Source organism: Zophobas morio, unplaced genomic scaffold (assembly GCF_036711695.1).
Source record: "Zophobas morio isolate AGI-343-1 ecotype UQ-CSIRO unplaced genomic scaffold, CSIRO_AGI_Zmor_V1 ptg000058l, whole genome shotgun sequence".
Lineage (NCBI taxonomy): Eukaryota > Metazoa > Arthropoda > Insecta > Coleoptera > Tenebrionidae > Zophobas > Zophobas morio.
In genome coordinates this window covers 4344182-4358787 of record NW_026972163.1, presented here as the reverse complement: position 1 = coordinate 4358787, position 14606 = coordinate 4344182, and the positions used below count along the sequence as shown (strand labels likewise).

General features: G+C 30.3%; 1 protein-coding gene across 3 annotated transcripts in view; it reads left to right on the top strand.

The window, feature by feature from the left end:
* Positions 1-14606, top strand: part of LOC135143143 (pleiotrophin) — a 41284-nt gene that overhangs the window by 16189 nt on the left and 10489 nt on the right. For 2 of the 3 annotated variants that reach the window (XM_064075007.1, XM_064075009.1), the window contains exon 3: positions 11028-11165. In XM_064075007.1, the coding sequence (XP_063931077.1) occupies positions 11028-11165 (138 nt within the window). The remainder of the gene's footprint in view (positions 1-11027; positions 11166-14606) is intronic. The other variant, XM_064075008.1, reaches the window with a different exon arrangement.

Sequence of the window (14606 nt, the reverse complement as noted above, 5' to 3'; positions counted from 1 at the left end):
TTCTAAGATATTATAAGTCTATAATTGACAGGTGAAAAATGAAACATTCTTAAAGCAGATTCGTAATCAGCAACAAAATTAGATTAAGGCAGTGACATAGGGTGTGATTGATAAGAGTCCTAATGTTTATCGGAAAGAAAGCTTATGTGTATTAATGAAATCTTTATATACAATTTTGTAGTTCATATGGTATATTGTATTTAAAATTTTGAAATTTAATTACCTATTAACTTTGACATTTGACTTAATTTTAAAATGGGTAATTTGAGTAATGAAACAAACATTCGTTCAATAATATTCCGAAACCTCTAAAAATTGAGTTAACTGAACACCAGTTATTACTTGTTACGATTAAAGACTCCTTAAATAAAAATTCTGCGCCCAAACTTTCCAGCTAGATACAGATTTAAAATGTACTGAAATCTGTTTTATTCCAAAAGGTTTTGAGCTTACACTATTCGTACATCGAGTTTCTAAAGCTTCGTTACTCTCACATATTATTTATTATTTATTTATGTACTCGTACATATGTGATGTAGATCTTAAACCATAAGTCGTTTAGTAGTTTTGTTGAACACATTTTACGTTGTACCCAATTTTGGATCACTGTCTACTCAATCGTTAACAGAAAGAAAAACTGAAACAATCCAGATTCTGAAGAGGACTTGCAACAAGTTTTACGAGTTTTTCCTGTATATAATTTTACTGCTTCAACCCCGGATCAATTGTGAGAGTGGATGGTGAAAATTCTGATATCTACATTGTAAATTTATGAAATATGCCTATCTTTTTTGCATTCAGTTTAATTTATTTCAGTTGTAAACAATACCTAAATATATCACAAAAACTTATTGTTTTAGTTGAATAAAAAAATTATCGCAACTACTTGAAAAACACAAATAAAATTTTTCTACACGTGTCTAAAGTTGGTAAGGTGAACTTTTGTCGAAACACATGGTCAGTACAACAGTTATACCCGAATTGTCAAGATGTTACGTGTAAATTTAGGGTGGGTAGTAAATGTTACAGGAAATTTGACCCGTAAATGGACTTCAATGCATTTCTAGTGACACATTTACATTTAGCACAGCATTTGGAATATTGTTAAGGTTACACTGGAGATCTCTAGACATACTAATTATATAAAAGAACGTAATGTTTCATTCCGCTTTACGGAACAACCTGGTCGAGTCTGTAGTGTAAAAATATCTTATGAGTGTGAATTCTCTGATGACGGTCTTAATGCTAGTACAACTGCCCTAAATGGACCTATTAATACCAGCACCATTGAAAACAAAAGTTAAAAGAATGCTGATGTACGAGTATTTAAATGGAAGAACTACACCTAAAGTTGTTTACAAGAAATTATTTTTGCTGACGGTTATAGTGACTTGACTTGGTTGCAAAAGTGAAACGATTTTTAGTAGTAATGTACGATTGATTTATAAAAATAATCAATATTAGAATATAAACTTATAAACCTAAATATTTTTTTAATTTTTTTGTAGTGGTAACATTTCTGATAATGTTTTACCTAACGTTGTTAAGATTTTTGATTAGTCACTATAACAAGTAATAAACGAACATATATTCAAGCTAACTTGAACCTCACATTGGTGTAGTTTACGCAAAACTTTGAGCCTTTTTTGTTATCAATTAAAGTTGTAGGTGTACATTTTTTTAAGAAAATTCATCTGTGATAAATTTAGAGTTGCAACTCTTATGTGGACTCATTATTTGCAATGTGCCCCTAGTTATCTGCACGAGGTATTACATCGCTAGTGTACAAAAACTAATTGTACGATGCGTGATGTTTGTTAAGAGGAATAATTACATAAACCTTTGTTTAAAATTTGAAACTGTTAACTCTACTCGTAGTCTACCATTTATCTAGAGAAAGTTGTAAATTAACAAATGATATTAGTTTTTCGAGAACTGTGGATCAATTTTTATTCGAAAAATATTTCTACAGTGTTAAAAAAAAATTGGTCTAAAGAGTTTAGACAGTACTTCCCTCGCTGTCGGAAACGTGACAACTGCATGTCTATTATGTTTTTTTTCGCAATAGATTTCAAAGCATTCGGTTTTGTAGTTCCTGAGTAAACCAATAAAATAAATTTACGCATTCATTTTTTTTTGAGTCACCCGGTATATGCAAATTCAAAAAATATGAATGGAATGATAAATTACAAGTACAGACTCATCATATTTTGCATATTCTAGATAGGATTTATTCTGCAAACTTTTGAGCTGACGTCATCCATTTTTTGGAGGGGATAAGCAAATATGTTTTGACTAAACATTTATTATGCTCTTTATAACCTTAAAACATCTGTAAGATTTCAAAGTACTCGGTTTTGTAGTTCCTGATTAACTCAATAAAATAAATTCACGCATTCATTAATTTTTTTGAGTATATGGAAATTGTAAAAATTTGAATGGAATGATAAATCACAAGAAGAGACTCACCATATTTTGTACATTTTAGATAGAATTTATTCAACAAAATTTTGTGGTGACGTCATAATTTTTTTTAGGGGGGACGACCAAATACTTTTTTATCTAAAATTTACCATGCTTATGATAATTTTAAAACATCTTTAAGATTTCAAAGCATTCGGTTTTGTAGTTCCTGAGTAAATCAGTAAAATACATTTACGCATTCATTAATTTTTTTGAGCCACCCTGTATATGCAAATCCAAAAAATATGAATGGAGTGATATATCACAAGTACAGACTCATCATATTTTGTACATATTAGATAGGATTTATTCGGCAAACTTTTGAGCTGACGTCATCAAGTTTTTGGAGAGGATAACCAAATATATTTTGACTACAGATTTATGATGCTCTTTATAGCCTTAAAACATCTGTAATATTTCAAAACATTCGGGTTAGCAAATTCAAAATTAAATTGCAAAATGTTGTTTTATAATTTTGATTTTTTTTCCAAAAATCTGGACGTTTCAGGTAAAAACTCAATTCGGAGTCGTAACCTACATGTGTAGGACTATGTTATTTTATACAATTTAAAACCCATTTACTATGTACAATTTTGAAGTGACATCATCGCATTAGTGGTGGGGATGATTAGACAAATTTTGGTTAGCGTTTTACCATCTACATGATATAAATATAAGATTTGACAACCATCAGCCCAGTACTTTCGGAGATTATCTGTCTAATAAAAATCGGGGACGGCAGACAGACGGACAGACGGACAGACAGACGGAAATGGGAAACCCATTTCTTCATCTTCTAGGGGTCATGAAAGATCGAGAAAACGCAAAAGTAGAGAATCGGTCGACGGACTCGATTAGAATGCTTCCTTTGCTAACGCTCGGGAAGTAAAAATGAAAACAAATAATGCTAGGTAAGAATTATTGCATTCTTATTACATATAATGATTGTATTAAAATATGCTTGGAACTAGTACTCTGTTTTAATTTTGATTATTTCTCATACACAGATGTAAATGTAATTGATATACATGTATTAAAAAGTTCTATTGTACTGTATTATTAAAACGGGAGATTATTTTATTTGAGAAATTTCAATTATTTTAACAATTAAGAAATCTTTGGGTGGAATATGTTATCATGATTACTTTATTACAAAATAGGCGAGATATTAACTTTATAAAAAAAAATAAATTAACTACGTCAGTAATACAGATTAAAAAGTTTTTGTGTCAATGCTGTAGATTATAATCCATGTTTGTATAATTGTCGTTTCACAAGTGTTAAATAATAAATATGTTTATTAATGTTGCAAACGTCCATTTTATCTGACCACCACATCAAAAATTCTATTTTTGTTAGAGCTGCAACAGAGTGTTACTACAACGAAATAACACTACACTTTGTGCTAACATTCACGGGAAATGAAGTTGTAGTTATTACGCAATTCATTTTAAATTCATATTTTTTTATTCATGAGCTTTCCAAATGAAAATGAAATGAAAGGACGAAAACAAGTTTGTATGTACAAAGATTAAAAATGATATATTATTTTGCATAAATTTTATAATTTGACATCTAACAACTAGATAATGGAAAAAGTGCGTTTTTGCTAAACATGTAAAAATAAGTGCAATAGATCCTAAGAAGTATTTGTTAATAATATACTTTTTGATTTTATTTATTTCGTGAGTACTTATTTTATATTTCATAGTGTAATTAATTAACTTCGTTGTTGACCAATTTCAAGTTGGATTTGCAATATGCCGCTGCTACGGAAGATGCAATGACAATAGTAGCGATAGCGAATCGCAACAACTGTCATAGGATCTTGCGATATCGCAAATCCAATTTGAAATTGGCCCGTTCGATATAATATTTGTAATGAAAGTATTATAAAACCGTTTTGTTGTTTTTTTTCATTTCCTTGAGTTTCATTACAGCTAGATGTTATTAGTAAATTAGTAATTTAACTGCGATCGATTTTACAGATTCGTGTGTTTTACCAAAACTTCTTTGAGATGTTTGAAATTACCATCATTGTAAGTACTGTAGTGGTATTTTTTTTAATAATGCTGATGTTCAGGTTGAAAATGAGTACGCTATAAATTAATAGATACCAGAGTTATAGTATTTTAATTTGGCAAAAGAGATTTTTAGTGTGTCCTACTACTTGAAGCACTATACATAATGCTTCAACTATTCTTTTCTGTATTGAAAAGAGTCTTGAAAGTAACAATGTTAATATTAGAGTTCGTGCGGGAACTAGCCACTTTCCTGAGTTAAACACGACAGAATACAATAATGTCAAAATTTGTTTTATGTGTATCCCTATCCATTTACGTTATGCCCTCCACTTTGAGTTGAGCAATGCATTTTATAGCAGAGAATTCCTAGTCGTGTTTTCCAAAACGTACCGATGAACACCTTATGAGATCGTAAAGTGTAGATTTGTAGAGAAGAGGTTTTAAAATTGATTCAAAATGATCTCCGAGATATTATCGATAGAAATCTACCCTTATTAATTACATGGTTGTGAACTTCATCCAGCAAACCCACTTCGAACATGGTTAAATCAGGAGTAAATATTGTAACAGTTGAATCGGGTCAGGTGGCCTGCTAGGTCCTCTGATTTAACGCCTTTAGAATTTTTCTTTGAAGCCAAATTAAGACATGTTTATACCGAGAGAGCAATAAAACACGATCAAAGATAGCCAAGAATTTTTGAAGACTTGTCTTTGTAGAGTTGTTGTCAGTTTACCGTCAATTTGAAAGTTTGGATTAAAAATGCAACGATCAAAACCAAACTTTCAAAAATCCATGACTGTCTTTAATCGTGTTTTTCATTGCTCTCTCGGTACAAATGCGATAGATAACCCAGAAGTATTGATCAACCGCATTAGACTAGCTACTAATTCGACTAGTAATGCAAATATGCTCCACTGGGTGCAGTAAAACATAGTAAAGAGTTTGCGCTTGTATAAATGCTGGCGGGCGCAATTTCCAACAGTTGTAATTCTTTAATTATCTAAATATGTTGATTTCTTAGGAAACAACAAACATGTTAATTGTTCAATATTTTCACTGTTTTCTATTTGTGTTCTTTAAAATTATGTTATCGGCAAATAAAATATTAAACCCAGAACTTTTAGTTATTGACAAACATTTTTATAAATTAAAAACAATGATCAGCTTCGCAATTGAGTTCTCTAGAAGATCAAAACTGGCAAGCTGAAAGTTGGGCAGAACCTGAAATATGTCGTTATGATATACTTTTAGTACTTCATGTAAATGGCTGCAATAATACGCTTCATTATGTAAAATATTCTAACTACAGAAATGTGTCAAATGCCATGACACATTATCGTAAAATATTACATTTATGTAGTAGTTGTTTATTCTTCCTAAAACGAACTTGTTTAGTGACAAAAAATGATGGGATGCAAATAATCAACAAGATTAATTTTTATATGTATCCTGTCTCGATTAGGCGAACTCCCATCTCCAACTTCATCATAATAGAAGATGCTAGCGAAAAAAAGTACCAGTGTTGCACATAGGTTACATGAATGCACTAACAAAAATCAAAACTCTATATAATATATACTAACCTGAAAAAAAACAGCCACTTTAATATTTCGCAAAACCATTTTAAAAATTATTAATTTAACAAGTGGTTGTTATTTTATGAAAGAACCACTTATTGTTGACACAGAATGAACAAACTACCTGAAAAAAGAGACAAATAATCGCCAGGTTTTTTTTTGGCGGCCAATGTATTATCAGAAAACGTAGAAATTACTTGGGGCGTAAATTCAACACTTTAAAACTAACAGTATTAAAAAAATGGAACCGTGTTTAATTAAATTGTTTTAAGTTGTCAAGATCTGACGATAAGTTAAATAAAAGATCATTGAATTTAAGTTCATTGAACATGTTCTGCAGTAGTTGTTATTAAGTACAAAATGGTTTAGGCTGGAGAAGTAAAAATAAATTACTTTTTTCAAAAGTATGTCATAGTTCAACTATTAAAGACATAATAAGCAAATGAATACTATAAGATAATTTTGTAAAATATTATTATTAATCTTTAAATTTGTTCTAAAACTAGTTTTCAGATTTTCTAAAATTTAAACTGAACGCGCCAATAAATATATGGGATATCAACGAGTTTAAAATGCGAGTCCACGAAAGTTAAATATTTTATCCATTATTTTTTACAATTAAATTAAGTTTAAATATGAGTAATGAATTTTATGCAAATTTTCCCACCTATGAGGTGCGGTCGATAAGGCCCCGTCTTTTTTGTTTTAACTGTACCATGGATTAAATAAACTTTATATGTTGTGTTTAATCAATAACAATATTATATCCGGCTTGCAAACAATGCTCAAACTGGTTGTTTTGACTTAACTTAAGTAATAAAGCTCTCTGTAAGTATATGCACTGTTACTTTCATATAATTTTAATGTACTTAGTTTTTTTCCTTAAATTCCAGTAAACGAATACCTATAGCATAAGTACGATAACAATTTTGTCATACGGGTGTCCTAGTTAAAACTCCACAGCCTTATATCTTGGGAACGGATAGAGATGTTGAAATCTGAAAACGCCATTGTTTCTAGATTGAAGGGGAAATATTTTAACTTAGTACATTGCAAATATGACGCACATATGGCATCGCGACCATTAAATTGCGATTACAATGATATACAACACTAGATATTTAGTTTATTTTCATTTGACAATAAAAATGAAATTTATAAACATAAAAAAAATTAGAGTTGACTGAAATAAAGCACTTACATTTTATTTTGTAATCAACTGTTTCAAAAGCAGTTATTTTAGCATATGTTCGAACTATCGCAAAATGGTGGCAGTCCCCTATTTAACTCAACTTTATTTTTTTTTGTATGTTTATAAATTTCATTTTTTTAATCAACTGGAAATTAAATAAACATCTAACTGTTGTATATCATTGTAATCGCAATTTAACGGTTTTTCAAAATCCATTTAAAAAACTATATGAGGGGAGTTCAAATTTAACACGGAATTTTGCTCCCGAACGCTGTAAGATACACGAAATAATTTGTTATACTAATAGAATGATGTTTCTAGTTCTAATTTGTCTATTAATTACAACACCGAAAGGGCCACTAGTTCATCTGTTCGTTGCGAGAGTTTAGGGAACATATTACTTATGTAAAAGACACGGGTGTTTGGTCGGTGCACAAATTTTCAAAACGGCCGAGCACGAAAACCGAAAAAATCGAAAACGATTAAAAAATAGTGTTAGACATGTGCATAAAGTATACCATAATAAAACGTCAGTTCTCTTCTTTGAAATAACCGTTTTTTTACTTTATTCTCTATTCAAAAAAACAACGGTACAATGTCATAAAAAAAATAATTGTCAAAATGATAAAACAACATAGTACAAAATTTTTGGTTCCCGTTTTTTTTACATTCCACCAGACGTAACAAATTTGTTTTAGTGCGACGTTTGTTAATTAACAACAAAAATGTATAACCATTCTATTTTGTTTTACTTCAGAATGAATTACAAAAACAGAACAAAAAGGAATCGACAGAATCGTTTAAATGGCGGTCGGTGTAAAGAGCATAAATTATTTATTATTTATATTTGTAGTTTTGTACTTTGTGTTCATGTAACATCCCCCGGTAGATTAACTCTTACTATGTAATAGATGTAATGTCATTTCCTTACAGACCAAACAAATTATTACAGGTTTAAATTTTTATGTACAGATTACCAGATATAATATTAGTAGTATATTACGTAACAAGAGTTGTAAGAAGCATATTACGCATGTAGTTGACAACTCTTTAAAATATGCCAACATTACGTTCGCAGACAACGAATTTACTTTATTTTTTCGTTTCCATTCCATGAATTTTTGGTAAACAATTTCCTACGTTTCAGGGGACTTTGTGCAACAGATTGTTAATAGCCGTTTTGGCCTTTTCAGTAATCTCCGGGTGCGTGCACAATAATTCATCACTAGAGAGCGGATTTATAAGCACAAAAAATTGAGAATAAGCGCTTATATAAGCATAACATTTTCATTAAAAAAGTTGTATTTTAAACAAAAAAGCATTAAAAACATGTTTAAGGTTGGAGAATGTGTGTTCAACATCCACACTCGTTCTTGGCATAGATTTTACTTTCGGCATTGTTTTAAGATATTAACAAGGTAGGTAGTTGGATCAAATAATTCTTTTTTCTAGAAAATCTTCAACGGTATTGCCGCAAAATGCCGAAAAAGAGCATGTAGTTAAAAGCTTTAATTCATTATTAAAGGAAGTAAGGTTTTAAATTCATAAAATCTACCGAGTATTTTTTAATCCCGTAATGAAATTTGATTACCCAAACGGCCGGAACGTGTTCACAAAAAGGGTCTTGAGTAGGTATCCTTCAATGGTCAAGTCCGGGCAAGACCGACATTGGAATAAAATATGCATTAAAAATCATATTCCTAGGAAAAAAGCATTAAATAAGCATACATATACGTTTTAATATGCATAAAATTTCAAAAAAAAACAAATAAGCATAAAAACAAGTGTCAAATGACGTCAAATTGTATCATAATTACATATACAAAAAAGTTTTGAAGTGCTTACATTTTTCACAAAAAGTATTAAACCTAGAAATCCGCTCTTATTCCTCACTATCATGAGTGATTTTAAACTACAAGTAAATATTTAGAATCAGTAGGAAGAGAGAAATTTGATATTTTTGTAGTTAATGTTACCTTGTTCGTTTTCTGCTTTTAAAAAGCTTTGATTAGTCTTCTGTTACTAACAGTGCCTACAATTTTGTATTTTAAATCAATTTGCCTACCAGTCCTGTCAGTTTCACTGCCAACCTAAATTGAATAAATCGCGAAATCCCTAACCATGCGATCGGCTTCTCTTACCAACGCTATGCCTAAGGACACGCATACATGATCAGTGGTTGTGTGATCTTGGTATTTACAGTGGTGATCGTAGAAAAAAGATACTACATCTGGGTGACAAAATGTATAATTAAAAAATATATTCCTTTTCATGGTAACATTGTAATACATTACCAAAGTATTTAACATATGAATTGTAATAAATAAGTCATTCAGTAATAACTTGCGTAAATGGATATATTTATTTATTTGAAAATGGAACTGGGAATGCCGAGGGGAGTACAGATTCTAACAACGAAATATCAAATTCCCCAACAAATTGTGTTACAAACATATTCGCAAAATCTAATTTAATGTTGTTGTTAGAAGGGCATATTAGATTTCTAACGTAAGTAAATCATACAGTTTGGCGATAAATAACAAATACTTCCAGTGCAAGTATTTGTGTCGTATTTGATACTACTTTCAAATCCAGTGTTCCATCAATCGTTCAAGTATTTCAATTACCACTTGCATCTTCTTGTACACTCGTTTCAATTTCAGTATTCGTTGCGCAGTTGGATATTTCAGGTACCAACCATACTCAAATACGCTAGGTTGTCGTTACATATCAAATAATAATCTATTTAATTTACAAATAATAATCCATCATTATTTTAATGCGCCAATTTTTTATATTATTTGATCTCCAAAAAAAATTTACATTTTACATTTCTTGCGGGATTAGGCACGTAAGTTTTATAGATCTAAAATTTACACAAAATATTCATTAGTAGTACGACTAAAGTCAGGTTATAGAAATCTGGTCGCAGTCGGTTGTCGATAACAACATTACAAAAGTTTGCTGCGCTATTTTATCAAATTATCTCAGTTTTATAGATAACCAGATTCATAGTTGAGTTCTAAAAACTTCTAAAATAATTAATAATTTGATTTATTTAGGTATTGTTTCTTCCTATCGTAATGATACCTATTTAACTGAAGTAATATAAGAGGATTAAATGTGAAATGAAGCAGACAGTGCTTTGAAAACATTGAATAGATTAATCGTAAAATTGAAATTATCTTCCTTTCGTCGACTTCTGACTATCTATCTTTGCATAAAATGAAGTAAGAAATAATTATTTTTTACTAGTTTTATAGTAGTTATTAGTACATAATCACTGTTTATAGATTCTTTTTTTTTTGTAGTCACCATATTTAAGGATTTTGAAATTAATCTATATTCGCGTTTACAAAATAACTAAACAATCTCACAAGTAGGCTATTTTAATATCCTATTTCTCCCAAAAATAAAGAGAATTCGATTTGAGTGGACATAATTCCTAAATTTACAATCATACAATTATCTACTGTTTTTCCATTTACTAGGAAACACCGGTTTCAAAATGTCCGTGAACTTCTTTTCTAATAAAATGAAGAATTTAGTCAATTCATCTCCTTGGCACCTTCAAACATTAAATTGAATGATACTTAAAGCAGATCAGTGTTACTGCTGTCTGTTTTGTTATCTTTGCATGAAGATACGATACTTGAAATTTATTATTTTTGTTGTCTTGAACTGTTTACTAACTGATGTGAAAGTTCGCTGCTGTGCCATAAAAATTTCTTATCATTATTGTGTTAATCTATATTCTATATTGGTTTCAGAAGAATGCAGATACGGAAAAGGAGCATGGTCGGAATGTGACTCCAAGACCAACATGCGTTCGAGAACGTTGACTTTAAAGAAGGGCAACCAGACGACGTGTGAATCCACGAAAACAATCCAGAAAAAATGCAAGAAAGGTAATTGCACCGCCTAAGTGAAGTAAAACTGTGCCATTCTTGGCATGTTGTATTGCCGTTGGGTTCGTGCCTGAATGTGGTTTGTTTATCCATGAGTTACATTGCTACATACAACTTTGCAGGGCTACTTACTCCATCTTCAAATGTAATAAACATGGCACATTTTGAGCGTGAAGTCTGAAGTGTAATTAAAACTAATAACTCGTAAAACGGTGTTTCTGCGGCAGTTGTTCCGGATTAAGTACACTTTAAATTCGATACATTATATGATTTGATTAAAGAAATAGTTACTTGCGTGCAGGAATGGTGCAAAGATAAATGGGAAATGAAATAAATTTCCAAAGCGGTATCTAAAACTAGCAGAGAATTATTATGAATAGATTTTAATGATATCCTTACGAAAAGTTATATATAACTTTCAGGTATCATACAAACATTTTAATAAATAATTATAAAAAATCGCATACCTTTCTAGTCGTTAAAATTAATTGTAAACATTTTCTTGCATTTCATTTCTATGAATTTAATGCCTCTTCAGAAACTGCGTCTAAACCGTCAAGAATTTGCATTTTCTCCACACTTATGACCATCAAACGTCACAAGTAGAAAATTCGTTACTCTTCAAAACATATATAATGTACTCAGCAATTAAATGTTATTAGAAGTATAACAAATATTATGAATGGAATATTTAGAATATATCGGATTTTGTCTTTGTGGATAGTTGAAATAGACTGTAAATGCATAATTTTTCCTGTTGTTCCTATAACTATTAACTTGCAACGCCATAACTTATGAGTTGTGAAGTCAGGTGACTTTATTTCCCGAGGGTAAGCTAAGGAAGTATTGTAATCGAGTCCATCGGGCGACTCGCCACTTTTATGTTAATAGTAAATGTTATATAAATTTTATAAACTAACATACTCGTTCACTTGTAATTTATGAGTCCGTTTTAAATTTTACCCTAGACAACCTGATTTTTGTAAAAAAAATCAGAATTATATAACAACATTTTACCAATTAACTTTGAAATTGCAAAACGGAATGCCCTGAAACCTCGTAAACGTTTTAAGGTTGTGGGAAAGATGGTAAATCGTTAATAAAAATTTATCCGTTTACGACCCTCCTAAAAACTGAATACGTCAGCTCAAAGTTTTGCGAAGTAAATCCTATGTGCAAAATATGATGAGTCTATATTTGGGATTTATCATTCTATTCAACATTTTTTATAATTGCTTATACAGATGATTCAAAAAAATGAATGAGTCAAAATGGAATCCTTTGAAATTTTGCAGACGTTTTAAAGTTATCGTAAACATGGTGAATTTTTAATTGAAATACATATATCTGTTTATCGCCCACAAAAAATTATGACTTTTTTCTCAATTTTGCCGAATAAATTTTCTCTAAAATGTGCAAAATACGATGAGTCTATACTTGTGATATCTCACTGTATTAATATTTTCAGGATTGTTTTTACAGGGTGATTCAAGAAAATTAATTATTGCTCCCAATACAAAATATACTGATATTATTAGTATGTATTACACTGCACCTACCCAAATTGATATAGGCGTCCTTGCAAAAATGTAATGGGATCATCATAAAATTTTGTAAAAGAAAAACTTATTTGAAGCACACGCGCAGCACGCTTCATTACATTTACTTTAACATCTCACACATATCTGTATTTTAACTTATAGAGATTGTTCTAAAAAAGACAAATAAAATTCGCCAAATCAGATTTTCCGAAAGAGCTGAATATGTTTTTTGTACTTCAGGGGCGAGGGAAGTTTTGTCGAAATAACCTTCGACATGTTTTTTACATCATGATCGCTGTTATGTTTCTTATTTCCTTGCATAACTAGTCCAAAGATTATTGTTAATTTCATTTAGTATGTAAATACGAGTAGAATGAAATTCACCAAACAGTTGTCATTAACTGACAATTTAGAAAATCTATCTAATGAAATAACAAAGGTGAATAGGGTTCACGTGATATAGTGATAAAATTTGTAATAAGGACCCTGAAATTGTATAAGAAACTCACCAGCATTAATTACATGCTATTATTGTAACTATGTAATATTCATAACTACTTTTTGCGAAAAATATTGGGGGATATAAATATTTTTTATTTTGGCTAGAACTAGTTTATCATCCCATCGATCTACATCTGACGTTCCAGTAAACTATTCATATTTTCCAAAAAATGAAACTTAAATTTTCTATATAATGTGTAATGACGTGCTAAGGTCAAGTGTATCATGTCATGGTTTGAAGGTATTACAGATTTATGTAAGCAGGGAACGTCAAATGAAATAGACGAAACAAACTTACGGCACTAAGTTAACAGTAATCTCATTTTTGATGGTTAGCCTTTTAATGGTAAATTTTTTTGAGAATTTTTGCTTCTACTCGTACATATGTTTAACGATAATGGATAACGAGGAGCGGTCATTTCCGTTATTACGCTTTCAAAGTGAACTAAATTATATTAATTTGTATAATTCCCGCGTAAATAACTTAAACATTTCTTAGAAAGAGCTTGTAGATTCTTTTATGGTAAAAAGTGACTAACACCAAATTAATTAATAATAAAGTTTTAAAGTACAACATCTCAAAATTAAAGCAAATAACTGTTTCATTATCCTAAGTAGATATTCTGGTATTATATTTACAGAGCCCCTCTATTCGTAAAACAATAAAGGAATAAAACCATAAGAAAAAATAATTTTAATCGAAGCTGTATAATAATAAAATTATTATATTGGTCTGTTAAAAAAATTTAAAAAATCCTCAATATGTTATAAAATAAATTGTAAAACTTCAATCTATAATAATTATGTGTATTAAAAGGCTAGAAACTAAATTCCAGCGAATTTGCCGCACCGAGCGTTAGCGAGATCGCAAAAAACAAATATTCGCAGAAGCAGTTTCTGGCACGCTATTTTTTGGGAGGCATAAATGTATTATTTATTAAAAATTAAATAATTTCATATCTCTTGACCTAACAGAGTGACAGTAAGAATCGAGAGTGACAGTCAGTGCGGACTTTCCTTTGCAATAGAGACCAATGAAATTGTTTTCTCAACTTATATTTTAAATATAATGCGTGACAGTGACCCTTTGTTTTGAAGTTTTTAAAACCACAGACTTCGTGGATTTAGCATTTTACTATTTACACGAAAATGTTAAAGTCTACCTAATAATATCGCCAACAAACAGGCGACAGACAGATGGAATCCGAGGACCAATATTTTCGTATTCTACAAGCTGTGAAACGTCGACTAAATATGAAATAAATTAGAAGTTCACCAAAATGAGCCTATTGCAATATTTTTCAAATTTACGCTCGGGAAATAACAATGCATGAAGTGTTCTTTCGATGAATGTTGAAAGATAGCATCTAACTATCGTATTAACGTTAAAAAAAATGCA